Raw genomic sequence first — 27607 nt, 5'->3', positions numbered from 1 at the left:
ATGGCGATGTTATTGATGTTCCCAGTCGGACTCGGACTCACTCGAGTCTCGGCATCAGTGCATGGGTCGGCCAGGATCGTCAAGTCAGACCACTGGCCATTGCAGATGGAAACGACAGGGCTATCGGCGATGGGCGACAGCTCATGTAGCTCCATTTTCGTATAAGTGACAAGATACTAAGAGCTACCAAGGCGGCTGAAGCGCAGTGGGTACCGGGTCTCGGCATGCCACGGGCTCTATCAAGATTTGGGTGAAAGGGGACCAAGATTGGGTCCTGGCACCAGACGGAAAAAGACGCGAGATGATAGCGTTGTTACCCATCATAGTGCGGCTCAGAATAGAGTGGAAGGCGAGCAGACAACTGTGGATTGCACCGAGTAAGGAGACACAGTCAACGGTGATGTAATGGAACACGCCACAGGTTGCGGTCACCAATACACCGGGCTCAAGCCGGACTAGGCCGGGGGGCTCCGGATGTGAGGTGAGGTGAGGTGAGGTCCCAGATATCTGAGGGAAAAAAGGATTTATTTTGGTACCCTTGCACTATTCGACGTAAGGGAACATTTTACGGATAGTGAGACAATGGAATGGGACGATAATAAAGTTGCCCGCGTTCAGGGCAGAACAGGGAAGAATGTGTGCGTATCCTTACTGTGCATCCGTATCCGTACGTGGTTTGTGGGTTTTTGGGTCCTTTCGCAGAGAGAGTGCAGAAGAGAAAAGTGACAGTTCTGGGCAGTATAAGGCCTAGAACACGCCAGGACCAACCGACCCTTGTCCCTGTCTGTGAGGCAAGCCCGCTGCCCGGCTGGCAACTTGGCTAGGTACGCAACCGTTAACAGCATGGGATCTGCGCCCATCTCGTCGGGATTCTGCGGCGTGCCATGCTGTCTCCCACCCTCCCACGCTCCATATCCGTACGAATTCATATCTTAGCCGAACTTGGAACCTTCGCATCCTGTTTTGAGCCAACATAAGACCATGACATGAGCTTGGAACCTTGAGGATCAGCGACGATGCACTGCTACGACTCAGACAATTCCATGGGGGTTGTAGCTTCGCTTCCGGTTTTTCCTGACCGCTCCTTCTTGTTGTTATCGTACGCAAAAGGGGGGAGGGGAGGGAAAGTGAAGGAAAGAGGCGCACCATTCGACATGATCTGATGTTGGGCCCAGCCTATCGGCCCTGCTACGGCGCAACGGCCCAAATAAACCGCAAGTACATAGTGCATCGTGCGCCTGTAAGCTGCGGAGCCGGGCCCGGGACCCGCTGCGCTTGACTTCGGGCCGCCGCTCGAAGACCGAATTATATTGCGGCGCCATTCGGAGGAATCACTTGAGTCCAAGGCCCGAAGCTGAGGGCGGCCGAATAGAACGACTGACTTCCTCCCTTATTCTCAATGGTTTTTTTTTTTTTTTTTTTTGAGCAAGTTTCGCCAACGAAATACTTGATCAACTATCAATCTGACAGACCAGCTCTAACACTGGCCTATTCCTCCTGCCGGGCAGAATTCTGCAAATATCAGATCATATTTTGAGGATCAGCAATGGCCAATCGGAGAAGCACGGCGAAGATCTGCATGCATAAGTTTCTCCAAAGACAGGAATCCGTCATTCGTGATCTCAACCAACTGCAAGCAACGACGCCCAATTCTTGGCAAGGGGTGTGCCGCAATAGTAAAGTCTTACAAGCAACCTCTTACGGGCAATCCATTACAGATAGTCTGCTTATTTCACTTTTGTTCTATGTGGAGGGTATAGTATTCTACATGCGGTTCAGCATGCTGTCTTGCTCTGCTGCCGCTGGGAGAGTAGCATCGTCTATCAAAGTCCAACACCAGTAGCCATGTTCGCGATCTTACTGCGTGTGCCCGTCGCCTTTGGTCGTTTTGTTTTGTACACATTTGTACATTTCGGAGTTTCGAACAGCGTCGCTTTCAATCACAGCGACCGTCTTTCCAGCCTGTCCGCCATCGCTCTTCCCATTTGCTGCAGTCAAACTCCTTCTTGCCCAGCTTCCGATTGACCTCGTTGTGCGCCTCGCACAGCCAGTTTCCAAACTCGTTCCGCCCCTCAACTCGAATCTGTTCCTTTTGTATGTATGTTTGGAAATCTTCGGCGCAGACCCAGCAAGGGTACAGCTTGGAAAATAATCTCATGAAGCCTCGGAGATCGTCTTTCTGGCTGGGAGAAGGCTTTTCGGGGTATGTCGCGGCGATCGAGTGAAGCAGTTGCCAAGTGCCCCGTCCGAGGGCTTCGACGTCCGGGGGACAGTCGTCAATAGGCGCCGAGGTCACCGGAGTTGCTTTCTTCACCGAGCCGCCCATCTGGGAAGCCCAGCTCGAAAAAGCGCTCTTGGACGAGCAAGACCGACACCTGAAGGTAACCCATATCAGCTGCAACTCTGCAAAAGGAGCACGCACGGATCGGGCCAATGCCGACACATCACCGCTGAAGTTGACTTGGGAACTTACGGCTTGCCATCTGGGCCCAAGACCATTCCCTTTGGTAAAGGCTTGGGCTGCTCAGCTGCCGCCGTCACCACGGGGGTAGTGACGCTGCTTAATTGAGGGTCTCGCTCGGCGTCGGCCATGATGATAACGCTGCGCGAGATTTTCGCCCTTGTCGCGAGAAGCGAAACCACTATCGACGGGCCCTATAGAAAGAGAATGGATGCGACAAGGGACTTGAATGGGGTGATCTACCAAGTGCGCGCGATCTCGGACAGTCTACAAGTTTCGGTTGGGAGGAATTTGTAAACTGGTGGACTGTGACGATTGAATGTTCACAGCGGACCGTTATCGATAAGCCATCAATTTGCGAGGTGCCTGAGCGCCTCAAGTCAGATAAGCCACTAAAGGTACGGAGTAAGGTACCAAGATCGTAAGGCACTAGGTGTTCTCGATCTGAAATCCCAAAGTGATGATGCCGGGTCCATGGGTGGCCGGCTCCCGTCGGCAAGCGCCGGGAGAGCTCCGAAGTGTGACACCCGGTACCTGCAATGGGAATTTGGTCTGCGTAGATTTGGAACTTGGTGTGGTGTGAGGCGAGAGTCTCACGGTTTACGGATACCAAGTGCTGCAATCGGCGCCTTACCGGAGGATCCGCCGCTCAATCGATTCCACGCCATCCGCAAGGTACCGAAGAGATGAGGTGGGGTGTTTCTTGTCTCTGAGCCGCATGGCAGTCCAAGGTCAACCCATTAGTGTAGGTAACCCTAGCAGCTGTCTTTTCGGACCGTCGAAATGCATCCATGACCCGGGAGTTCTTGCAGGAGTATCCGTAAGGCAAGGTGTGAATAGATCCACTTGATCCTAGCCACTGGGTGCTCTCTACTCATTGCGACTCGGGAGCAGGCCATGTGTCTGGTATTCCCCGACAACCCCCATTTAAATCCCCCGAGCGGGTGATTTGGTTAAATGTACGCATACTTGGCCGCGTTTCGTACATCTCATACGAGGGACTCGCCTAGATGCTGTGGTGCTGCGTTGAATATGCGTTGGACCTGAGGTCGGCCTTGGAGTTAAGAATGGCGTTGAAGGCGAGTCGCTGAAGGGGAAGATTTGTATAAGTGAACTGGCATTGACTTACCTAAGACAGTACGTAACTCTATTCTAGCTCCGCCTGCGAAAATTCACCCTTCAGCGGGGCATCATCGCTCAATGCGATAATGCGATAAACGTTGTGCCAGCGAAGTCAATTCCGAGGAAGCGTACCTAGCTGAGCGGCAGATCGCCACCCTTGGTATTCAATGAATTCGAGACGACCAACTGTTTAATTCACCTGATCACTTGATGGGTGACGCATAAGACCGCAACGATATCCGCCATGGCTCAGAACCCCTCATCAACTCCCGTGGTCAAGGTGCCCGTCCTGCTTCTCAAGACCAAATCAACCCCGGGCGATTCATATGAGGACCTACTCTCACGTAAAAACGACGGGTATGCCTTTGAACCAGCTTTTGTCCCGGTCTTACACCACACCTTCCAGGAACAGGGCATGGCGACGGTGAGGGACGTCTTGCAGCACCGTGGCATCAATGCTGGCACCGACGCCTCTTATGGTGGTCTCATTTTCACCTCGCAGCGAGCGGTGGAGGCATTTGCCAGCCTGGTAGATGAAAAAAAGGGTCAGTCCGTGTCGTAGATGAGCATGAAGGGCAGAGCTGACCAGATTTGACAGGCACCGAAGAAGACTGGCCTCACCTCCAGAATGTGCCAGTCTACAGCGTCGGCCCAGCCACCACACGAGCTCTCCAGTCCATCTCACAGCATGCCCCGTTGCAGATCTTCGGCGAGCACACGGGCAATGGCGATGCCCTGGCCAAGTACATCTTGGACCATTACGGTCAATGGTACCTAGGACGGCCGACGAAGCCACCGCTTCTCTTCCTCGTTGGCGAGCAGAGACGGGATGTCATCCCCAAAACCCTCATGAACACCAACTTGCCCAGCGAACAAAGTATCCAAGTAGAAGAGGTCGTGGTCTACGGCACAGGCGTCATGGAATCCTTCCCTCAAGACTTTGAGAATCACCTGAAAGCCACCGAGGACCGGCCGACGCGGTGGGTGGTTGTCTTCTCCCCGACTGGATGCGAAGGCATGCTGCGCGGGCTCGGAATGCTGGACGAGTCGACGGGCAAGGTCAAGAAAGACGAGCTGGAGGGGCGCAGAACATTCATTGCAACGATTGGCCCGACGACGAGGGACTACCTGAGACGAACATTCGACTTGGATCCAGATGTTTGTGCAGAAGAGCCAAGTCCAGCAGGTGTTCAGCGAGGCATCCTTGACTTCATGGGAAAGCATACATGACATCTTCCCGGAAATATTTAAGAAATGTTAAATGAACCTCCCCGAGAGAGAATCGAGGTGTGCGCCGCGGCCACTGCCTACGATCATCCGATTTCAAGTGTGAATACTTGGTGACCTAAGCCCGTTTTCTCCCTCGAAAGCCGCCAGCGCATACAGATAGCCTCAGCTAATTGAGACGTCTTGAACTCTCACACCGGCAGTTAACAATTAGCCAGAGGCCATTAGGAGTTCAAACGCAGGCTGAGTGAGGTGCATGAACAGACTGTTAGACGTTACACGGACGCACACGATGAAGCGGACGGAACCTGGCATGGAGCTGAAAGTACGTTTTGATTGGCTGCATGTCCATTAGAATTGAGACGCGACCCACGCGCGTCTTACGCGCTCTCCCAAGCTTTCAACGCGTCGCAAACCAGGACGCGTTGAATGCTACACGGTCCACAACCCCCAACCTGGGGGCCTTTTGGATCCATTCTTAACCAAGAGATAAAAGTGACAAAAAAGTTGGTCAAAAAGACACAGAAAAACAGGCTCCTACATGTGAAGCATTTGCTGAGACGGAAACATACAATTGCCTCACACTCATTCCGATTTGGCGCTCTCAACGCCTCAAGTTCCTGCGTGGTCCTACGCGTGAAATGAATATCAAAGGCTCAAAAGAATTTTTTCGTAATGCCGTCTCCTTGTCGAGGTGATGTTGCTTATAATGAAGCTGTCCTTGTCCCTCGGGAAAGAAATTGCGGAAAGAGACGGGGGTCAGATCTCCGCTTTTTGCGTAGGTTACGCCGGACCGACATGGCCAGCGTTTGGTATCATTCAAATATAAAGTGTTGGTGATAATGGTGACGAGGAGAGAGCCACAAGGCGCGTCTGTTGTGCATCTCGCTTTAAGCCAGGGGCTCATCGAACGTCAATCGTCTCCTAGCTAGACTGACGGGAGTCCTTGCCGAGGAGAGAGCGACGGGTGTCTTCCATGCCTTTTGGGCAGGACTCGGGGTGATGTTGACAAAATCTGCGAAGTCAAAGCCTTGCCCGGGTGTGTTGGGAAACATGTTGCCGCCGCCTGGAGTGGTCATGTGAGACGAAGGCAAAGTCATGTCCCGACTGACCTTCGAAGGAGGCGTCGAAGGAGGCTCCATCCTGGTCTTGGCCGAAGGGACGGCGGGTGACGGAGAAGCAGCCAGGTACAGCAAAAGGTCGGCACCTTCTTGGCCGGATTTGACGGGCTCACCGTTGGCACCTTGGTCTCTAGTGCGGCGATTGGGCAACACCCGGTTGCGCATTGGTGGTGTTGTAGGAGGTGAAGACCGAATATTCGTGGCCCTGAATGACTGCACGGGGAGGAGATCGTCTTCGTCGTCCGAGGCTGCCGCAAAATTTGGCGATACCAGGTCGTCTGCCAGTCTTCGAGCCCCTTGAAAGAATGAAACATCGGGACCAGTGGATGTGGTGAAGTGCTGCTGTCTCCTAGGCTTAATCGGAGACGACTGCGCCAGCTGATGGCTCTCTTTCCACGAGGTATGACCGTGCAGCGACTTGATGGGGGTAGGGGAAGAACGATAGCGTTTGCTCGGACTAGACGATGGACAATCGAAAGAGGCCATGTAAGTGCGCTTGCGATGACCGGTGCTTCCGTTGCTAGAGCCGATGGCGTCGGAAAAGAGGGGGGCTTTCAGAGGAGAGCTCATGAGGGTTCTCGTGGGATATGGAAGATCGGAGGCGCTCGAAGAGGAGTCGGACAAGAGGTCGCCCTCGGCTAAACGCTTCCGTCGCAGTTCCTCCTCATACTTTGGTTCGATGGTATCGAGTGTCAGGTCTTCCCAACCATGCTTGGTTTTGAACTGGGCCAGCGCGAGTCGGTTCTGTAATCTTCGGGCTATCTGGAATATTGTTAGGATCAGCGACTTATTGCATTGCGAGATATGCTGCGGCCTTTGCCACAGCCCTTTGTCGACATACCTTGCTGACCTCCACCCGCTTCAAGACCTTGTCCGCCACCTCTTCGGGCTGTTGCTTCCACACAGAAGACATAACTTGGAGGCTGGGCATGCAGTATTCCGTGGATGATGTTGATCGTATTGTTGGATGAGAACAGGCCCTTCTTCTCTAATCAATGCGATCCGAGGGCAGAGTGTAGGAAGACGAAGCGTCGTAGCCGTCGGTTGCCGTCTGCTATGGGTAAAGCGGGGGAAAGGAGGATGTTGGGTGACGGGAGTCAAGTGCAAAGGTCCGATCGTTGACCGGTGAGACCTTGAGAAGCCCGTAGCAACCAACGGTCAAAGGAATGGTGAATGAGGGGTTGGATCGTTTCTTCTGGAATGCGTGGGAGGAGGGAGTGTGTGCAACAGCAGAAGAAGAATAAGGATGTATGCGTGTGTCTTCAAGACAGAATCAAGGTAGGGAGTATGAAGTTTTCCAAAGTCGAAGTCATGCACTGCGTCGTTGAGATTTTGCGGTGGTGGAGGATGGCAACGAAAGAACCTGGCCGGACGGGGAGCAAGAGGAAAGTTCAGATTGAGTGGTGTTTCCACCGGGTCAGCTGGCAAACGTAGCGCAGTGAGTGGCCCGGCCTCAGCGGACAGAGGACCCAGACGGGAAGTAAAATTCACCTACAGCCCAGGGCAGTGGAGGACACTGGACCCAACCAGACCCGTGGGCCACCTGCCGCTGCCGCTGGGCCCCTCTGAGTCTGCAGTCTGCCCGGGCACCCAGGTTTTCCATCCCATTGACGTGGAAACGAAGCGCCAAACGCCGGATCCAGGGCACCTCATCCTACCTTACCCATCTACCTGCCTACCTTACCTCTTGCTCTGGAAAGTGCCTCCTACGGTAAGGTATCGCTAGTGGAGTGCTGTTTCGTGAGGTCGCCCGGACCTGCCCGTTCCTAAGGTACTTACCTCAAAGTAAAGCCAGGTAAGGCACCTTAGGGAGGAGGCAATCTATCCGCACCATGCTCAGTATACCTTATTTGCATTCGATCTTGACTTCCTAGGCAAGAGTGGCAAGTTAGATAGTGCACCTTGGGTAGGAGAGCACACCCCCGTCGAGCTGAATACCGATAAGGTAGGTGGCCTGTATTGCCTCTTACGGCCAGCCAGAACAAGGTGCAGGCGCCTTGAGACGGGGAGGTCACGCTGAACTTCAGGTCTACGGATAGGTTCTACCACCAAATCAGTCCTATCCTTCGGGAGGTACCTAAGGTAGGTAGGAATCTTGGCACCTACCTGAGTTAGCTGTTCGTTGTCGAGGCCCGGGCAGAAGCGAGTGCGCGTGGATCAGAAACGCCTTACCACAAACGGATGCCAGGTTTCCCTATGGCGGGTTTGCTCATCTAACTTGCACTTGTCACGGCAACTGAGGCGAGGGCGGGACCAAAGAATATTTCGTCCTGGTTGCCGACCTTATACTACCAGTACCTAGAAGCTTATTCAGAAACCGAGTTCGTGCTCGCCTTTTCGGTTCTTCGAAAAGCTCATCTAAAGTCTGATTTGATGTCCTATACTGATGCATTGGTCATGTAGCGCGCAAGCAGGACCAAACACTTGGCTGACCAAGACTGCAAGTCTTGATGATACGCCTCACCAAACGTTGCTCCGTACCCTTATTCAGTCGAATTGTTGGTTACTAGTACTGCTGTCCGAAAGCCATGGAGGGCATGGGACTCATTGTTGGCCTTATGAGTATCCGTAAGTCGTGGTCACTGGAATGGATGTCACTGGATACGTCGCTGCGTTCCAGGCCTTCAGGCCTTGTATGGGCATGAGACTGTCCAGCATTCCCATCCGTGGATTCCTCCAAGATACCGTTGGCAGGTCACTTATCTACCAATCACACATGCGGGCAATACATGCAGTAGAGGCGCCCATGTGCCGAAGCGGGCAGCCTCTATCCGAATAGTGAAAAGTAGTCGGTCATTTCCCCATTACTCCAGGAGCCCAGGGGCAGAAAGGAAAAATCAATTAAGACCCCTGTCGTTGCTAACAGTTCCTTGGGCGCATACCCACGCACACCACGCGCAAGCTAGTGAGTTCACTCTGCATCCCAGGCTCGTCAATCTCTCCCTGCCACCCCGTTTACGACACCAAGTTAAGACATGCGTGGTGCTCGAGCCTCGAGGGACCAACGAGCGTCCCTCGCGGGGTGAAATCAACCGAGTCTTGGGGACGAGCTGGATGCCACTGAGAAGGGAAGTGACCGCGAGAAGCCAGTCTCAGCACACCATTGTTGCCTTCTCTACAACCGACAACCGAGAAGTGATGTTTGAACTCGCATCAGCCAACGTGTTTGTTCAACGACTGGATACCTTGGTAGCTGCAGCCTAACTGCAGAGACGATGACGGAAAAAAGTCGTTCGTGATAATAGACATCGCCAAACGCACATCGCTTTCTCGCGCTTTCAGGGTCAAGAGGCAGAACGCCATGCGGTACGCTGTCTGCTGATCATGAGAATACGAATGCCCGACGGACCTGATTCCGCATAATGTGCCTTCCAGTTGGTGGAGATAACTGGAGATCGAGACATGCGTAAGGTGATCTTGGGCGGATACGTAACTACTCTGTCATAAGGTACTGCGAATACTAAAACGGATGGTCGAACCCCTCTAAGCCAGTATCTATCTTAGGAGGACATCGCCTTCACTTATGCACCAGGTGGATGTAGCACCCGACTATCGAGGGTAGCGTATGGATATACGAATAGCCGCAAGCAATTGAATTCTTCACGGATGGAAATACACATCTTCCACATCCTATTGTGCTTTCGGCGATACGACAGGTATGCAGACTTGTAGAATAGTGCAGGGAGGAAGAGTCTAGGTGGTAACTGTAGCATGCGCCTGACAGGGGGCCACAACCAAGATAATTCAGAAAAGCAGGAGATTCTCTTTCTCTCTCTTTCTCTCTCTCAAGTCTCAACTGGTTTCTAAGTTCTCCCGCGCTGCCCACTTTGGCCAAAAATAACTACCAACAGGCGACGCAGTGGGCTTGCGAGCTGCGTGAGTCGGATCGACAATCAATGGCAATCGGCACAGCTAGTGGGTACCTATTGTCAGGTACCCGAAGCCACCATCAACTACTCCGTACGGAGACTCCTTACCAAACGTTGGTCTTTGCCGCCGTTCCAACCGAATTTGAATGCAAGAAAGGGAAGAGGAACCCTCACGAATACAGACTGAAGCCACACGTCCTTGCTAGGAGCTATCAGTGTGCCCCTTAACAGGTGCTGAGCGAGAGCGTCTGCAAAGAAGGAAGGCGGATGGAACAGATGACAAGACGCGAAGTACTGCAGTTCCACGTCTGCCCGGTATTTCCTTCGGCGGGCAACGGGCATGCGGCCACCGAGATGATACCTAGATCTAAACGCTACCTACATTCAGAGCTGCCAAGCAACCAACGTACAGATCAAGAGAACTGTTGTACCTACCCAGTGCCAACTAGGTCAAACTGGGCATCGACCACCGAGCCAAGATAAGATTTGGATACGTTAGCTTCCAGTGGCCGCCCATCCGTACCTTGCCGTGCTTGCGTGCTAGAGGTGTGTGTAGCATGTCGCAACGCTGCTGGTGGTGACTGGTGAGTGGTGGTGACTGAATTCCTCATCTCGATCACACCTTTCCATTTCAACAGGTGGTTCCACCCGCTCGGCGACACCCCGGTCCTTGCCGCCCGGGCCTGTCCAGTGCTTGCCCTGCTATGCTGATAGGGGGCCTGGCACAGCCACAGCCTGCAGTCAATCAGCCACTATCAGGTTCGCCAACCTGGCACGCCTGGCTGGTGTTCTGGAGGGGTTGTCTTCTGTCGACACTAGTGCATACCTTAGTACAAGACACCTATTGGTTTCCTGCTAAGGTAGCCGCACTTGTTTGCGTGGTGTTGACGAAGACCATGACGCTAGCCTCCAAATACAAATCCCATTGCAAGTCGCCCCCACTTCCGTTGGCTGGGCTTTCATCAAAGTGGATGTGAGAAACTTGAATGCGATGCGACAGCTGTGAGGTACGTACGGACACCGAGAACGACATGGAGGAAGATGCAAATGAGCGATACCATCTGCAAGGAGAAGAGACAAGGACACTACCTATTTCGTACATCGATACTCACGAGTAAGGTAATGAAGGTGCCTACCTCAGGCAATTGAGCACGTACCTTCAGTACCCGTACCTAGATAGGTACCCTGACCTTCAATGGAAGTTTCAAGCTTCGTTATCTGCCCAGTTTTGTTTTTTTACTCCATTTTCCTGGTCAACCAACCCCCCGGTCGCAATCTCAATTCGTACTCATGTTTCCCACCCTCGAAACACAGCAACGTCATCGACGAATTCGCTGCCGGTTATCTGCCGACCAGCATGACTACCTGGCTTGTTAGCAGGCCTCTTATGCAAATGTATGAATCCACACGCAAGTCTGGACATGGGCCCTGCCGTTGTGCTGCACCTCAATTTGCGCACCCGTTCGTGCTATGCTAGTGTACCTGCCTACAGCGCATCCGTATGCTGTCCCTCTTTGGACGCGCAAATCTGGATTTGCTCCATGTCTAGCTGCATCTGTCGCTTCTCGAATGGAGACGGCATCAAAACTACGGATACGCTTGTCAGGCCGGCCCGTGAGACGTGAAGTGTGCACGAAGACGTGGACACCGAATGGACCACACCTCACTCCTTCTGGAGCAAGCGTCCGGACCTTGGACATTGCATACGCAGTACCGGTATTGCACTCTTGCACACTTCCAATTAATTGTTGGACAACTTTTTTTTGGTCACCTCCGGAGTTCCTCCCCAAGCAACCTTCCCCCCCATCATCCCATCTCTCGTCCCGTCCTCTCTCATCCCATCCTTGGACCTTGGTCTGGTTCCCATACTTTCCCTGCAGAACACTTGCGCCCTTTTCCTTCTTACTTTCTTGCATGCTCTTCTGCGGCGCTGCCGATTCTACCTTACGCCTCGCATCCGTTGCTTGTCAATTGTTGCTTCATTGCAGCCGCACTCCTGCGGATCCGTCCACATCGCCTCCTTTCAAACGCCGCTCATCTTGCACCAAACACACACTCGTTGCAGATACCACTCGCTGATCAGTGACCCGATTCGAGGAAACCCCCATTCGGGTTCTACTGCCGTTGGGACTCTACCTGTCCTCAATAACCTGCCTATCTTCCTCTGCTCGTCTAGACAAACCCAATTCATCTCTCTGCTCCTCCATCCGTTGGACCCGAGCCAGCCCGACTCTACCAGTTCGCATAATCTGCTCCTCCAGGACGCTGCACATGCCAACCTATCTCTTGCTGGGTCTGTCACTCGTTTGCGGTTGACCTATCGAATGCTCTATAAGGCACAATGGCCCCGTCCATTCTCAACTTCAGAGGACTCCGGCGTCGTTCGAAAGCCAGCTTCAAGACCGACCGATCAAACACCGATGTTTCTAGCGATGCCAGCAACATGACCACTCCCACTGCCACAAGCGGTGCCTCGACCCCGCCATCCATGGCTCAAGCCTCTGATTCTGCTCTCGACCTCTCAGTGAAGGACTCTAATGGTGGTAATCCTCAAGCTCGTCCACCGCTGCAACCAGTACCCAACTCCCACCGACACAGCGTCTCTGGTATGGCTGGCCTTGGCTCTCCTGTTGTGGGCGGCAAGTCGGCGTTGCCAATTTCTCAATATGCGCCGCGAATTGCAAACATCACCGACAATGCCTGGGTAAGTGAAGTCAGCCATATGCATGGGTCGTGGCCCCGTGTGGTGTCACCTTTGCTTCTCCAATCATGCCATCCGCGGCTTCGCTCAGACAGTCAGCCACAGACGTCCGCAATCGCGGTTACCGAGTGCTAGCTGCAGCTTCCGAGCGCTCTGCTAACATTTGACAAGGTATACCAAAAGGTTCTCCTCGTACACGGGACAATCGGAGACTCCTCACAGCACTCACTCGACGGCACTGTTTCGGTCACACGACTCGACGACAACTTTCCACCAACATGTTGGCCCGCATGCAACTCCAACTTCAAGGCCCTCGTCTACCTGCAGCCAGGCCCCAATAAGATCCGCTTCGATTTCTCAAGTCCAAAGCTACCCAATAGCTCGTCATCTAATCCGATTCACGCATCTTACTTGACGATACACATGTTGCCAGCGAACAATGCACCGCCGCTGCAGCTCGCTATCGTGGTCGCCAAGGATTCTCCCGAGACCTTCGATGCTGTACCTACAAGGATCGAGCGGGAGGGCAACGATTTGGAGACGGCAGTTCGCAAATTCCGAATGGCCGCCTACCTCTGGCAAGCCTTTACAGCTGAGCAAATGTGGCGAAACAAACTTGGACGTCGTGTCTTCAGGTTTGAAGAGGAGTGGACCGCCGGCACATCGAACCAGCGGGATCGCGAAAACGGAAACTTGCGCTCCGAGGCCAGAATCCATATTATCAGATCAGACAAGACGGTCGCCGAAATCCGAGATCTCGAGCTGGCGCAACAGAATGAGAAGGCGACCAAGAAGGGAGACCTATTTGGGATAGCTGCCGAAGCGGTCAAACAGTACTTCAGGCCACTAGATGGCCAGAAGCAATACGTTTCCGCGTTGATGCTCGACACGCAATGGGATAAGGATGCCAATGTTGTAAGGGGCCACGCGGCACTGGGCGGAAATGCAGGCGATCTGCACTTGGCCATTTTCGGGTCCCATTGCCTGCAAAGCTATCCCACGAGCTTCGAAGAAGTCGTCCCTGCATTTACGGATTGCACTCCGACTGACCTGGCCTATGTCGCCAACGACTGCAACCAGGCTGGCAGCTCTTGGGAGGCCGCCAATATCGGAATCGGTGCGCATTTACACGAGACAGGTCACCTGTTCGGATGTCCCCACCAGGAATCTGGCGTGATGCTTCGCGACTACCTTACTCTCAACCGCAGCTTCGTGACCCGAGATGCATTTTGCACAAGGACCAAGTCCAAGGGGGCTTTGGTTCTTCAAGACGACGAGTGCGGTTGGCACCGCCTGGATTGCTTACGTTTCCGCGCGCATCCTTGCTTCAGGTTGCCAAACGATCCCCCCATGAACACTGACGACAGTGTCCATGCTTTTCCAGTTGAGAGCGGGAACGTGGTAGTAATGGCAGCGACCGGAATCGCGTTCATCGAGCTATTCGCAGAAGACGATGATCTCTGCCGAAAATGGATTGAATATCCCCTCGAGAACAATTCGGTACAACGTCAACTGACTTTGAACGACCGCGAGCTACGCGAGAAGCTCCCAGAGAACAAGCGGAAGGGGCGGCTTAGGGTGTCTGTCAAATCGCATGGCGGTGGTTCCTTGGATATTAACGACTTCAAAAAGCTGTGCTCCAAAGAGTCTTCATTCAAGTTGACCCCTGGTCCGCTCGGCAAGACAGCTTATAGAGGGAAGCCCCTGGGCAACTCAGCCATGGATGGCACTGAACCACAGGAGATCATTTTTGAGAGTGGCGGAAAACAGAACCGAGTGCTCTCTCGTATCATCTTCTACCATGGGTATGCAGTAGATGGCATGGAATTCGTATACGATGACGACACGACGCAATTGTTTGGGAAACGTGGAGGCAAAGAGGGTGGCGATACATTCGATTTTGGTACGTCCTTCTTATCAGGGCTAATCAGCAACCATATACTAATAGATGTTCAACAGATATCCGCCGGGGTGAATACATCTCGGGCTTTTACGTCCGCTCGGGTGCTTGGATTGATGCAATCCAGGTCCTCACGAGCTTGGGTAGACGGTCGCCTATATTTGGCAATGCTCAGGGCGGATCTACGTAAGTCTGAAAACGCAACTATCATCTATTCACCGAGTGTCGCTGACCACCCGGCAGACATACTTTGATACCCCCAAGAGGATACACCATTTGCGGTGTGGCAGGCTCCTGTGGCGCATGGGTCGACGGATTTTCGATCCTCATTGTTCGATGAAGGGAATCAGTGGCGTTTCTATCATTCTTACGAGCGGCAGCTGGAGATAAAACTTAATAGTATTTACGAAACAGGAGAAAGGATGGGAGGCTCAGCGCCATCCATGTAATTGGCATGGTTCCCTGGCTTGCGGCAAATCAACGACGGAAATCGCGCGTCGTTGCTACCACTTCCTGGCGAAGCATGCCGAGACATAACGCCTTATACTGGAGTATTGCGTCCCAGACTATGGCACGCCATCTTTGGTTGACGAGCATCAACATAGGGGAATACTGGCCTCGGAAGACCTAGCAAGCGAGACGCCTAGGACATGAACAAGACTACTGGACACGGTGAATGGGTTCGCTGGCCACTTCGACGCGACAAGCGAAGGTGGTGTCTATAGCAGATGAATAAGTGATCTGCCTCGTCGTTGTAAATAATACACGAAATGAATACACGGCTACATATATGAAGCTTAGACCTCGAAATAGCACGTGTCGCATTGACAGCTGCATTCCTATAAGTCTTCAACCTGCCAAAGTTGCCTTGACCATACGGGGTAAGGTATATGAGTACGTATCGTCACCCGTGCCAAGATTTCCCGGTTGCTGGCGGTGCCTGGACCGTGCGATCTTCTCATGCTATGGTGTAAGTCACGTGCAACGGGCCTCGTGAGCTGGACCAGCTTCCCCGCTAGTCGTCTTCAGGTCTAGAACGACAGGGCTATGACGGCATGTGCTTTCCCCAGCTATCCTAGTTGGCTTTGAGGCGGAAGAGTGTGACCGACTTACCTCATGCCTACCTACCTACCTTGCTTGCCCAGCACCTCCATTCACATTTCTTCCTGTACCTGCCTCCCACTCCACGAAACTGCTGCGTACAAAAAGTAGCTCAATCCCCTCGACCTCTTATCTCTCTGTCAACACCTTTCCCTTCAACGCCCACTGTCGAGATTCCCCAAGGACCGAGAAAAATCACGAAGCCAAAACGGCCATACCAACAACGTCTTCAAAGTTCACACTGCTAGCTCCAGGGAAAGCCCCGACCAAACATGTCGAAACGGACAAGCAGCGTAGCCACCAACGGCAAGGCAGCCAAAGATGCTGTTGATAGCTTTGCCGAGCCCAGTATGTTGCCCGCATCACCCTCTTGAGATGCGACCTGACCTAATCCATCGCTTTCAATGTAGCCTACGACAAGCAGAATCTCCTTCTCTCGTCCGATCCTGGTCACTTTTCTCTGATCCGCGCCCTCCACCTCGCCGACGCAATCACTCTCTGTAATGGTACGATCTTACATATCCCCAGCCTCTTCCGCATATTGTCCTAAGCGAAATACGTCTTACGAGACCGGTTGCCCTCCAAGGCGATAATAGTGTATCTCGAGGAGAATAGCAATGCTGACTTACTATGGAATAGGAGCTTGTGGTGTCATGTCAATTTTCACCTCTCTCCGCTACTGTCTCGGCGATCCCTCATCCACCAGCACGCTGTACCTCGCTCTCTCCTTCCTGCCATTCGGCCTTTTCTTCGACTTCATGGATGGCAAAGTTGCGCGGTGGAGAAAGAAGAGCGGCATGATGGGCCAAGAGCTTGATTCTCTGGCTGACCTGGTACGTTCCCGAGCGACTAAGTTCTTTTACTCTAGATCGATTGCCTACGTCTAGAACCCTAGGCAGACATTGAAGGATCTCTGCGGACGGAATTGCGTTGCAAAAAGCCATTGGAGACACGGCTAACGTATGGCATAGATCTCTTTCGGCGTCGCTCCTGCGTCTGTGGCCTTTGCCCTTGGCTTGCGCACACCCATCGACCACCTTTGCCTGACTTTCTTTGTCCTTTGCGGCCTCACTCGCCTCGCTCGCTTCAACGTAACCGTCGCCGCTCTTCCCAAGGACGCAACTGGAAAAAGCAAATACTTCGAAGGCACTCCCATCCCTACCAGTCTTGGCCTGGACGCTGTGATGGCGTACTTGGTGTCTCAGCGTTGGATTCTCCAGGACCTTCCTCTCGGAACATGGCTGTCGGGAACTGCTCTGGAATTCCACCCCATTGCTCTTGTGTTCATCGTGCACGGATGCCTCATGACCAGCAAGAGCATTCATATCCCTAAGCCTTGAGCGTGTGTCTCTTCGCTGTTGCGGACACACATAGAGCTAAGTAAGCGACAGCCTGTCCTAGTCCTGGAGACTTGCTTGCGCCCCCGATTCGTGTTCCAAAGAAGAAAAAAAAATGAGAATGAGGGGGGAGTGGGTATGATCTGTCTGTGCAGCGAGAACAAGAACCATGAACTAGCCTTTCGCTGCGGAAGTATACGAGGTGAGGCCATGGGTGAACAACATGGAGCGAAAACTACCAGTCAAGTAGACTAAAGAAACGAACGTCTGTAGTACAGAGATATACATCTAAGCGCGCACGCGAAAATACAATACGCATGATACCCCAAATTCTACAACCAATTGCTTTCCTTGTCACTCGATTGTAGTCCATTGCATGATTCGGAACTCAAGTTTTCGTATTTTGTTTCCGCACATCCAGGGATACGATTTGCGCCTCTAGTCTGGGCTACAAATTGCAAAATGTTTCACCATCCACCCAAACACCATCTTCAAAATTCATTTTGTCATGAAAAAAGCCATGCTCCGTCTCTTACGTTCATGCCTTGTCCTCCTTGGGCTTCACCACGGAGGGGAATGGGTTGTAGGTGCCGCGCTCTTCGCGCAGCTTCTTGATCTTCTCAACGGCCTCGGCAACGTCAACGGGCTTACCACGGTCCTGGCTCGAAGTGTCATCACGGTAGCGGATGTTGACCTGCTTGTTCTTCATCTCCTCGTCGCCAACGACGAAAATGAAGTTGTATTGGCTACGCATGTTAGTAAATTTCCCCTCCAATGGCAATGCAGGGTGATTGTTTGTACGTACCTCAACTGAGCGCTACGAATCTTCTTGGGCAACGTGTTGCCGGAAGTGTCGACATCGCTGGAGAGGTTTGAGTTAGCGAAAACATTCCACATCAATGCGGGGAGCGGAAGTCTACTTACACCCACATGCCCTGCTTCTTGAAAGTAGCTTGGACTTCCTCGGCGTACTCGACGAAGCCCTTGCCAACAGGGATGACCATGATTTGCCTAGGGCTGAGCCAGAAGGGCCACTTTCCGGCAAAGTGCTCGATGAGGATACCTGTGACACCGACATCAGCGATACTCAAGCGATATACCATCTGCAATTCTTACCTGTGAATCTCTCAATGGATCCAGCCATGGCACGGTGAATAATGACGGGGCGCTGGCAGCCATTTGTCAAAGGCTTGATGACGCGCTTCTTCTCCTTCTCCTCGCCAGTGCCGGCAGCTGAGTCGATAATGGCTTGAGGGTCCTTGGCCTTGAACTCGGGGACCTTGGGAGCGGCAGGGGCCTCCTCTTCCTTAGGCTTTGTGTTCACTTCCGCTGAGACGTACTCAAGACCGAAGCTCTGAGGAAGCTGGAAGTCCAGCTGAATGGTGGCACACTGCCACTCACGGTTCAAGACATCTAGGATCTTGATGTCAATCTTGGGGCCGTAGAAGGCGCCATCACCCTCATTAATAGTCCACGGCACACCGCCATCTGTCGCGGAGAATTCGTCAAGGGCCTGCTTCAGCATGTCTTCCGCCCTGTTCCATGTCTCAAGCTCTCCCAAGTACTTGTCTGGGCGAGTGGACAGACGGAGCTTGAAGGTAAAACCAAGCAGGCCGTACATCTCGCTGAGGAAGTCAAACAAGTCGCTGATCTCAGACTTGATCTGATCTTCTCTGCAGAAGATGTGAGCGTCGTCCTGCTGGAATCTGCGCACACGGGTGAGACCGGACAAGGCACCGCTGGCCTCGTTGCGGTGAAGGACTCCAAAGTCAGCAACACGCCACGGCAGCTGGTGGTACGCCTTGGGGGTGTGAGCGAACATAAGGCAGTGACCAGGGCAGTTCATGGGCTTCAAGCCGAACTTCTCCTTGTCGACATCGAGGACGAACATGTCATCCTTGTAGTGGTCCCAGTGGCCGGAGATCTTCCACAATTCTGCATTGTACATGTTGGGGGAGATAACCTCATGGTAGTCGCGCTTGAAGTATTGCTCCTTGATGTAAGCTAGGAGGGTGTTGTAGATACGCGCACCGTGGGGCAACCACATGGCACTGCCGGGGGAGAGCTCGTGGAAGAAGAAGAGTTGCTGGTCCTGGCCCAACTTGCGGTGATCACGAGCAGCTGCCTCCTCAAGCCACTTCTTGTGCGCAGTCAGCTCCTTTTTGCTGGGGAAACTGACACCATAGACTCGCTGCAGCGAGTCGTTCTCCTGGTTACCGAGGAAGTAGGAAGCACTGTTCTTCATGATGCTGAAAGCCTCGATACGGTCGGTGCTGGGAACGTGGGGTCCACGGCAAAGATCGATCAAAGGACCATTGCGGTAGACAGTGGTCTTGGTACCATCGGGAATCTTGTCGTTGATGATGTGTTGCTTATACTTGTTGTAGCTGAACATCTCCAGCAGCTGCTCCTTGGTAAGCTCAAGACGCTCGAACTTCTGCTTCTCCTTCACAATCGATCCAACAAGGGACTCGAGGGGCTTCCAGTCGCTAGCCTGGACAGAAGCGCCGCCGGGGAGCGCCATCTCGTAATAGAAACCGTTATCGACCGGGGGACCGATGCACAAAGAGCATCCGAATCTCCTCTCACAAGCCTCGCCAAGAATGTGTGCAGAGCTGTGCCAGAAGACCTGCTTGCCCTGCTCGTCGTCAAAGTTCACCAACTCCAACTTGCAGCTCTTCTCCAGGGGTCTATCCAAGTCCCACAACTGGTTCTGGTCGCCGTCAAGTCTCGCGACAACGGTGCGCTTGTACAGGCTGTTGGAGATGCTCTTCGCGATTTCGCCGGGGGTCGTCTCGTAGCTGGTGCCCTGGCGAATAGAGCCGTCGGGCATGGTGATGGTGATGGCCTCGCGTGGCCTGCTGGCGAGCTCTTCATCGTACTCTTTCTTCAACTTGTCGAAAAGGTCGAGTCTCTTCTGAAGGAAATCGGGAGGAGGGTTAAGTTCCAGGGGTCCGGCCGAGGCATCGCCTGCATCCTTCGCCTTCTTGTCCTTCTTTGGCGCCTTGTCCTTGTTAAGGGCGACCTTCTTAACGCCCTCGGTAACGGCCTCGACGGCCTGCTTCGCGGAATCCATAATGTCGTCCAATTGAGCGGTCGCGGTGGGCGTGAGAAGGGTGAGGGTTGGGAAGAATGAAGGCTCACGAAGGTCGGTTTTCGTGTCAAACAAATTTGGGCGAAACACAGCGAAGCAACCCCGCCAAAGCCTACGGTGAGTCAAACAAGGTGTTCGGACGACTTTTTGGTGGTGGTGTCTGGCCCGCACTCCCTGCAGTGGCAACCCACCACCCCGCCAATGGCCCTCAAGTGAGGCAGGTGGGTTGGAAGCAGTCGGGTGGCACTGGCCATTGGAAATTTTGGCGGGGTCACCCGGAAGGGATTATTCCGACCCGCCAGCTGTAGCCAATGAGGTAGCTCGATTGGCCTGCACCATAATTTGGTCGCTGGGAAATTTTCTGTCGGCTACCCGACGGCTTCGATTTTTCAATAGCAGCACGAAGCACTCAGTACACGAGCAGCTCCGAACGATAACCCGCCAATCCACATATCAACATGTCATTCGGACGAGGAGCTCCGCGCGGTCGCGGCGGTGGTGGTTTCGGTGGTCGCGGCGGCGGCGGTTTTGGAGGTATGCAATTACTTTTGCATTTCCTTCCAAAGCACTTGCAGATTGGCTCTGTCTGGTGACGGAAATTTCAAAGTACAATGCTAACTTGACTTCACAGGCCGTGGTGGCTTTCAGAACAGAGACATGGGGCCGCCCGCGACGATCCTTGGTATGCTCTCTCACCTTCCCGCTGTCTTGTACTACAACAGCACCCTAACCGTCATTTTTTGTGTAGAGATGGGCAAGTTCATGCACGCTTGCGAAGGCGAGATGATCTGCGAGAGCATCAACCCCAAGGTCCCTCACTTCAACGCTCAGATCTTCCTCGAGAACAAGGTGCGACATCTCCTCGGGCGATTTTAATCTCGAACCAATAAAGCGAAAGCAAAAAAGAAAAAATTCGACTAACATTTTCACAGACTGCCGTTGGCAAGGTCGACGAAGTCCTCGGACCTATCAACCAGGTTTACTTCACCATCAAGCCCTCCGAGGGTATCCAAGCCACTTCCTTCAAGGAGGGCGACAAGTTCTACATCGGATCCGAGAAGCTCCTGCCGCTGGAGAAGTTCCTGCCTAAGCCGAAGCCTCCCCCAGGTGCGCCCAAGGTCAAGCGTGCCGGCCGTGGTGGCCCAGCAAGAGGTGGTCGTGGCGGCCCCCGCGGTGGCTTTGGCGGCCGCGGAGGTGCTCCCAGAGGCCGTGGCGGCAGTGGTTTCGGTGGTCGTGGAGGCGGTCGCGGCGGCGGCGGCTTCAGCGGTGGCCGTGGTGCGCCGAGAGGAGGTGGTGGCTTCGGCGGCGGCCGTGGTCGGGGTGGCTTCAGCAGAGGAGGCCGGTAGGCCATGACTGGAGTTTTTAGCTTCAAAGTCTGAGTAGGGGAGGGTTTTATCTGTTGGACTACGACTCTGGCGTTCGGGTTTGCTTTGCTTTCATATCGGGCCTGGCGATAGGGGTTCGAGGCTACATGTACATCATCCACTGTGGTCAACCAAAAAATTAGAGAAAAGTCTTGATTGAAAGTGTCGGACAGTTCACGACGGTCACGGCCTCATATCTGCTATTGACTGTTTGAAGTCTCTGGGCCACTAATGCGACCTCTCTGACAAGTCTCGATCTCTGTGAGAAAGAAAGTCGATGAATAACTGAGGCTAGTAATGCTCATCTCTTCAAGTCAGGGCCGTCACTTTTCTAGCCAAGCTATCGCCAGTAAGTGTTCAGAACGCATCTCGCCTTTTCTTAGTTCAATGATCGTTTCCGTGCGACAACAACCGCAGATAGTACAAACAGCAAAGATGAGATTTAGTAGAGCAGCGAATGAAACAGTAGAAACATGAATGGCGGTGTAATCGCGTTCGTCATTGCGCCGTGCGCTTCATGATCAATAGGCGACAAGCCCAAGTTCACTACGGAAAAGGATTAGACTGCTAAGTTGTTAGCAGTGGATGCATATACCTTCCTTCGCCTCTAAGTGCGTCGTCAATTTCGATATGCTTGCTGCTCTTGCCGCGCGTTTCTCAACTGCCAGATCAAAGAAGACAAGTACTAAGTTAATATAAGAGAATGAGTGGCTTGGCTCCTACCTAGGCAGCCGGTCTAGGACGGAGAGCCTAAGCAACTTCCACAGCCCCGCTGCTACCTCTCTGCAATGAGGCTGAGTCTCTGACGGAATGTCATTTCCAAAAATATCACGTCTTTCATTCCAGTCGTCCCACCGGCAATGACTGTCTGTCAGATTTCGGGCACACGATTGACGACTGACCGTTTTTTGGAGATTCACGATTCGGATTGAGTTTCAATGCCACGTTCCCTTCTCCACTCATCTTCATATCCATAGTGTAGTCACTCGCAGCTCAGCCCCGAATTTCGTATAGCATCAATTCGTTCTGACAACTCTGACCCATTATCAGGACAGAGCTCGTTTCTCATGTCAGCTCAGCACGAAACAATGTGGACTTTGATCTCGGACCCGCCAATACGATGGCACTTGTCGTACTAGACCACGAACTCCGTCTCATTTGTACAGTATCACGGAAGTTCCCTCAAGCGGTCTGGGGCGTTCACGAAGGATCTCTGTTGGTGGCGCGGTTCTTTGACAAGTGGGGTCTGACTTACATCGTTGGCGCCAATCCCCCATCCTCCTTCGCATCAGCCTTGCTTGTTTACCGGGATCCTTGTCACAACGTCGTCTATCTATCCAGGATCCAAGGCAGTTGAAGCATTGCTGAACACCAAAAGCACATTTGGCGGTCTGCATACTGTCCCCCTCTGGCGTCTCTCTGGATGAATACCCAGCCTTCCGCAATCGTGGGTTCTGGGCACTAGCAGTAGCCCTGACAAACCGATGGAGTACATTGGATAGGACGTCACCGCGTGTGTCCATAAACTGCTGGTGCGATCCAAAGACGAGTGTCGATTTGATACACTAGTCCAATGCGCCGGCAAGATGCATATCTTGCATGCCGCCTACCGGTAGTCACCCGAAAGGAAGAGAGACATGCATCAAGATCCCCCCCCAACGTGTCTGCCTCGAGCAGCAAACACCTCAGCCCAGAAGAACAAGCATTGGCACTTTTCTTAGACAAGCTCCAGTAGCCTTGAACGGGCCCTTCGAGACGCGGGACCGCGGAGAGGCAGTGAACTGCTGCGGCGCCCTGATCAAGGCCCATACCCATTGCCAAAAGGATAATAACTGCCTACGCCAGCCCCCTTGCGAGTGCCATCGTCAGCATCCACCAGGGATCGGTAGCTCAAGCTTTGAAGTGGACACTCATTTGTTGAGTCGTTCAAGCTACCGAGGTGACCAAGTTGGGCAAGTGTGTCTCGTTCAATGCCCGATCCCGTGTTGTCTGTATCTCGGGCTGCTCTGCGTGCCCCTACAAGCAATTGTTCATCTCTCAAGGCCTACCCGCACCTGATTTGGACTGGTAATCGGCCTCCTCTGCTCCCTTTCTCCTTCTCCATCTTACTTTCTTTTCCATTTGTATTGGCGTTGCTTTCTATTAGCACACCTTTAACTACTCGTGCTTCACTATTCACTCTGTGTTGCCGCTGTTGCCGCCCATAATATAGAGTCCCGTCGAATATCGAATACTGGATGACCATATTCTACACGCAGCAGTCCTCGCCAATGAACATTCCTAATACATACCGACATGAGCAACTCAAGCACCACACACTTACCGTCTATTACTCGCACACCGACGACAGCATGGGAAACACGAAACGCAGACGAGGCCATGCAGAGGGTGGCGGACGTCATGATAGCAGTCACAGAGTCCTTTCGACAACAGTTCCGAGAAGAACATGCCAATGATAATAGGCCATTCGGGCCCAATGGGCCTGGGAACTTGAACTGGCGGACTTCGGCTCCCGTTCTCGTCTCCCCCATTCTTTCTGACGACGGCGTGAGCCCGACGAACTCTCACTACTCAAGGCCGAGCACAGCTCCCTCAGCTCTCGATATTTCGAGACACGATGCTGTGATGCCTGTATCGCCTACCTCCTCTCGTGACCCGACTACGTCGCCGCTATCACGGACCATGATGCTAGGAGCGCTGTCCGTTCCCCGACATCAGACTACAGATATCACATCCCCATCCAACGAACCGGAAACAAATGCCCAACAAACAGCGACTTCGACGCCGTTGGTAAAGCCTACCACACTACCGAGAGGGTTATGTCCAGAAGCGCTCGAGCATCCTTCAGAGTACCCAGACTTATTCGAGGCCGCCAGGAGGATAGTCTTCACACAACGATTCAGGTCCTCAACGGAGGGAACGCCCCTCAACAGACCCGGCGAGAAATCAAGGTACCCCGAAAACGAGAAACGCATCTCCTGGGCCCTACAGAACACAACGTACCCGGAAGAGCCTCTCCTCCGAGAAGGACCGCCAGAGCCTCTATCATCCGCAAAGGAGTCCTTCCTCGTAGCCGTCGTCAGCCTCTACCAACTCCTCATGTTCGCCAGTCTCGCCCAGGCCATGGCACCAGCCCTCGCCATCGCCGAGTCGTTCCCGGATCTACCGAGCGGCCAGCACTCGTGGTTCACCGCGGCCTATACACTCACCATAGGGGCCTTTGCCCTCCCGTCCGAACGCCTGGGCGACGTCTTTGGCCGCAAACCCGTCATTATTATAGGAAGTCTCTGGTTCGCGCTCTGGAGCCTCCTCGCCGGCTTCTCCGTTACTGTCCAGAACGGTGCGGCGAACGGCACCGCCTACTTCTGCTTCTGCCGTGCCATGCAGGGTCTCGGGCCCGCGCTCTGCATACCCAACGGCTTCTCCGTTCTCGAGACGACTCTGCTGCCGAGCCAGAGGAAGGACATGGCACTCGCGTTCTTCAGCGTCGCCGCACCCGTAGGCTTCGTAGTCGGCGCCGTAATGTCCTCCCTCTTCGCATACAACGATTCCTGGGAATGGTCCTTCTTCGCTCTCGCAGCCGTCAACATCTCCGCCGCAGGTCTCAGCCTCTTAGTCGTCCCACGACAAGCCCCCCGGAAACCCGCATACGCTCACACTGTCTGGGTCCAGCTCGACCTATCCGGAACCCTCCTCAGCAGCAGCGGCCTCATCCTATTCAGCTTCGCATGGAACCAGGCACCGGCCGTAGGCTGGCGCACACCATACACCTACTTCATCCTCATCATCGGCACCATGCTCCTCGCCGCCTTCCTCTACAATGAGACTGCTGCCGCGAACTCCTTACTCCCGCTGCGCGCCATGACCTCGAGGCCGAACCTGATCCTGGGCTGCACGGCAGCGGCGTGGGCTTGCTTCGTCATCTGGGCCTTTTACAGCTTCCAAGCCGTCGAGGTTCTCCGCAGTTGGAATCCGCTTCTCGCCAGCGCGGGCTTTGTGCCCATCGCCGTCGAGGCTGTAGCCGTGGGTTTGCTGCTGGCGTATCTGATGCCTGGAGACGAGGTATACTGGGCTTTCCTTGCAGCTGTTCTGTCCATTTTACTAGCGTCCATCCTTATGGCGACGGCACCTTTCAATCAAACGTATTGGGCAAATACGTTCGTCAGCACCTTGTTCGCTCCGCTTGGGATGGTCTTGACTACACCACTCGCTACCATCCTGCTTAGACAAAAACTGACAGAGGGGCAACAAGGAGTCGCGAGTGGTCTGGTTTTGGCCGTGTCGAGCTACGCCATGTCACTAGCTTTGGGAATGGCGAGAACCGTAGAGGTCCAAGTCAATCCAGGTGGCGCAGCCAGGCTGTCCGGGTTCCATGGAGCCCAATATTTTGGGATCGGACTAGGTGGCCTGGCAGTAATATGTGCAACAGCACTCCTAGTATCTGTAGTAAAGTTTAGGGGTAGATCTGATGCAGACGAATACGCCTAGAAAGAACAGATTTCAGCGTCTCGAAAGGTCTGGATATCATTTGCATTGTGCTGGAAATCGCCAAGTAGATGAATAAAGTAGCGTCAAAATGAAAAAGGGGGGTCGGCACCCTCATTGCTCTTCTAGCGCCTTGCTCCCCTGAGCACTCATTCTCCATCTTCCGTCACATAGGGGACAAGGAAATTCGACAAAAGAAACCCATACCATTGTAGTCACAAAGGATGGAAAGCGAACAGCCAGACCCATCTCCTATTCCAGTGCCCCAATCTCACGTCCGAGTCATTTTCCCTCCCAGCCGATCCTGTACTCCAGTTCCTTTGCCACGTCTTCTCCTCGACGTCTAGCTTCAACGTCTAGCCTCAACCCCTGGCGTACCCTTTGGGTATTCACCTGGGATATGCAAGTTGGAAATCGTCGGTACGCTGTCGGTTCTAATAGTGCCAGAAGTCGGGCGAATGGCAGACAACTGTTGATGCTGACGAGGCACATCCTGGCTTGTCGCCGTCGACGCTTTGTTAACGCCAGGGAACCCATTGTGATCAGCCTCCCTGGTCTGCATATGTCCATTGCCCAAGCCAACAATGGGAATCACATTGACGTGACCTGCAGATCGTTCACCTGACGCGTAGTACTCGCTCGTCTCTTGCTGGTCGATACCGCTGTTGGACAGGTCTGAGGAGGCTTTCCCGTTGCCATTCATCCATTGCCCATATTGGCTGTTGCCTCCTGGTGTCTCGAGGCCACGGTCATATCCACTGACATTGGAGACAGGCCTAGACTCGTCGTAGTTGCCAATAGCGCCAACTTGGCTCTGCACACGCTGTTCCTCAGCTCTAGGTACGAACACTGCCTGATGCCCGCGGCTGCCAGATTGAGATCGACGAATCGTTTCGCTGGTATAAGGGTTGACTCCATCTTCCTGAGCCTGCTGGGACAACTCGGCTGCATGGGAAGGCATTTCTTCCATGGGAGTCCGGTCTGAACCCCCGTAACCTGTAGGATGTTCAGGATGTTCATTCGATCCGTGATAAACGCCTAGCTTGCTTCCAGGGAGAGCATATGCTTGCGCAGCGGCGTCACGGTCAGAGTTGTCAAATCCAGAGCTTACACTAGATGGCGAAAGAGGTGCCTGTAAGCCTCGCTGTGCGTTGACTTGGATGTCGGATGGGAATCGCCCACCTGCTTCGGGACGGCGGACGTCTTGTCTCGAACTCGTGCTGGCTGCAACCGCTGTGTCGGCCGAGAATGGCTCGTCGTCGTCGTCGTCTTCTAAAACACCATCGCTGCTAGTAGAGCGTTGCGAAGACTGGCTGAGACTTCGAACATGGCCGCGTACAAATTCGCTTCTTTCTTGCGGCGACCTCTCGGTAAGAACCTTGATATCCTCGTACCAAGCCATCATTGTATCATGGCTCTCGGCACGGAAGACCCATGTGTGTCCACGGTGCATTGATCCCGTCTGGCGACCCTTGAGGATAAACTTGTTGGACGATCCTCCCTCGCTGGAGTGCGAACCTAATTTCTGCTCTGGAAGATATAAAGACATGACGGGGGCCTGGCCCTTGTCTGCGGACTTGAATTCATGAAGATGAGTCGATGAAAGTACATACCTGTGACCGAGAATATCAGTAACGCGTTCTTGGTGACAGTGTGAACGTACTTGGGGATCAACTTACCAGCCAGCTGTGTAGCTTTTGAGGTATTTGCTCTTGCGCTCGAGCAATCCAGCGCGGATCTCCTGGCACCCAACGTGCTCCCGGCCGGGATAATGGATGTGTTCGGCAGAGCGGATGGGGATGTTGGGGTCCACGAACTGATCGTC

General features: G+C 53.5%; 10 protein-coding genes across 10 annotated transcripts; 6 read left to right on the top strand and 4 right to left on the bottom strand.

Annotated features, from left to right (window-relative positions):
* Positions 1-1920: 1920 nt before the first annotated feature.
* BDP55DRAFT_685048 (Erv1/Alr family protein) lies at positions 1921-2636 on the bottom strand. Its single transcript, XM_060576431.1, has 2 exons — positions 2474-2636; positions 1921-2375 (listed from the first exon to the last, which is right to left on the bottom strand). Exons 1-2 carry the CDS (start codon positions 2590-2592, stop codon positions 1937-1939), a joined length of 558 nt encoding a protein of 185 aa, XP_060422382.1. The 5' UTR covers positions 2593-2636; the 3' UTR covers positions 1921-1936.
* Positions 2637-3827: 1191 nt separating this feature from the next.
* On the top strand, positions 3828-4813 carry BDP55DRAFT_638576 (uroporphyrinogen-III synthase; the record flags this gene model as incomplete). The annotated part of the gene is made up of 2 exons (XM_060573133.1): positions 3828-4128; positions 4182-4813. The coding sequence occupies 2 exons, from the start codon at positions 3828-3830 to the stop codon at positions 4811-4813; spliced, it is 933 nt and encodes a 310-aa protein (XP_060422381.1).
* An 887-nt stretch (positions 4814-5700) lies between these two features.
* BDP55DRAFT_698858 (uncharacterized protein) lies at positions 5701-6844 on the bottom strand (the record flags this gene model as incomplete). The annotated part of the gene is made up of 2 exons (XM_060577831.1): positions 5701-6693; positions 6773-6844. 2 exons carry the CDS (start codon positions 6842-6844, stop codon positions 5701-5703), a joined length of 1065 nt encoding a protein of 354 aa, XP_060422380.1.
* A 4242-nt stretch (positions 6845-11086) lies between these two features.
* Positions 11087-12010, top strand: BDP55DRAFT_423286 (uncharacterized protein). Its single transcript, XM_060567468.1, has one exon. It carries the CDS (start codon positions 11271-11273, stop codon positions 11877-11879), a length of 609 nt encoding a protein of 202 aa, XP_060422379.1. The 5' UTR covers positions 11087-11270; the 3' UTR covers positions 11880-12010.
* Positions 12011-12141: 131 nt separating this feature from the next.
* On the top strand, positions 12142-14741 carry BDP55DRAFT_566855 (metallopeptidase; the record flags this gene model as incomplete). The annotated part of the gene is made up of 4 exons (XM_060570542.1): positions 12142-12504; positions 12673-14404; positions 14461-14587; positions 14645-14741. The coding sequence occupies 4 exons, from the start codon at positions 12142-12144 to the stop codon at positions 14739-14741; spliced, it is 2319 nt and encodes a 772-aa protein (XP_060422378.1).
* Positions 14742-15774: 1033 nt separating this feature from the next.
* Positions 15775-16842, top strand: BDP55DRAFT_566788 (CDP-diacylglycerol-serine O-phosphatidyltransferase; the record flags this gene model as incomplete). The annotated part of the gene is made up of 4 exons (XM_060570537.1): positions 15775-15850; positions 15913-16008; positions 16142-16335; positions 16474-16842. 4 exons carry the CDS (start codon positions 15775-15777, stop codon positions 16840-16842), a joined length of 735 nt encoding a protein of 244 aa, XP_060422377.1.
* A 260-nt stretch (positions 16843-17102) lies between these two features.
* BDP55DRAFT_423236 (threonyl-tRNA synthetase) lies at positions 17103-20146 on the bottom strand. Its single transcript, XM_060567466.1, has 4 exons — positions 17956-20146; positions 17764-17902; positions 17645-17701; positions 17103-17585 (listed from the first exon to the last, which is right to left on the bottom strand). The coding sequence occupies exons 1-4, from the start codon at positions 19913-19915 to the stop codon at positions 17378-17380; spliced, it is 2364 nt and encodes a 787-aa protein (XP_060422376.1). The 5' UTR covers positions 19916-20146; the 3' UTR covers positions 17103-17377.
* Positions 20147-20336: 190 nt separating this feature from the next.
* Positions 20337-21296, top strand: BDP55DRAFT_685031 (uncharacterized protein). The gene has a single exon (XM_060576430.1). It carries the CDS (start codon positions 20591-20593, stop codon positions 20807-20809), a length of 219 nt encoding a protein of 72 aa, XP_060422375.1. The 5' UTR covers positions 20337-20590; the 3' UTR covers positions 20810-21296.
* A 3100-nt stretch (positions 21297-24396) lies between these two features.
* Positions 24397-25785, top strand: BDP55DRAFT_698853 (major facilitator superfamily domain-containing protein; the record flags this gene model as incomplete). The annotated part of the gene is made up of 1 exon (XM_060577830.1): positions 24397-25785. One exon carries the CDS (start codon positions 24397-24399, stop codon positions 25783-25785), a length of 1389 nt encoding a protein of 462 aa, XP_060422374.1.
* A 346-nt stretch (positions 25786-26131) lies between these two features.
* BDP55DRAFT_638568 (uncharacterized protein) lies at positions 26132-27607 on the bottom strand (the record flags this gene model as incomplete). Its single annotated transcript, XM_060573132.1, has 2 exons — positions 26132-27395; positions 27462-27607. Coding segments are annotated over 2 exons (1410 nt in total), but the record flags the coding sequence as incomplete, so codon positions are not given.

Source organism: Colletotrichum godetiae (assembly GCF_030913485.1).
Source record: "Colletotrichum godetiae strain CBS 193.32 chromosome Unknown BDP55scaffold_88, whole genome shotgun sequence".
NCBI classification, from domain to species: Eukaryota; Fungi; Ascomycota; class Sordariomycetes; order Glomerellales; family Glomerellaceae; genus Colletotrichum; species Colletotrichum godetiae.
This window is presented reverse-complemented; position numbering and strand designations above follow the sequence as displayed.

Bases quoted from the DNA above. Each gene is read 5' to 3' on its own strand.
- BDP55DRAFT_423236 (XM_060567466.1), bottom strand. From the start codon at position 19,915: ATGGATTCCGCGAAGCAGGCCGTCGAGGCCGTTACCGAGGGCGTTAAG. The intron at 17,903-17,955 runs GTAAGAATTGCA...TCGGTGTCACAG, and splicing joins ATCCATTGAGAGATTCACAG to GTATCCTCATCGAGCACTTT. The intron at 17,586-17,644 runs GTACGTACAAAC...TAACATGCGTAG, and splicing joins ATTCGTAGCGCTCAGTTGAG to CCAATACAACTTCATTTTCG.
- BDP55DRAFT_423286 (XM_060567468.1), top strand. From the start codon at position 11,271: ATGCTAGTGTACCTGCCTACAGCGCATCCGTATGCTGTCCCTCTTTGG.
- BDP55DRAFT_685048 (XM_060576431.1), bottom strand. From the start codon at position 2,592: ATGGCCGACGCCGAGCGAGACCCTCAATTAAGCAGCGTCACTACCCCC. The intron at 2,376-2,473 runs GTAAGTTCCCAA...GGTTACCTTCAG, and splicing joins TTGGGCCCAGATGGCAAGCC to GTGTCGGTCTTGCTCGTCCA.
- BDP55DRAFT_685031 (XM_060576430.1), top strand. From the start codon at position 20,591: ATGGGGCCGCCCGCGACGATCCTTGGTATGCTCTCTCACCTTCCCGCT.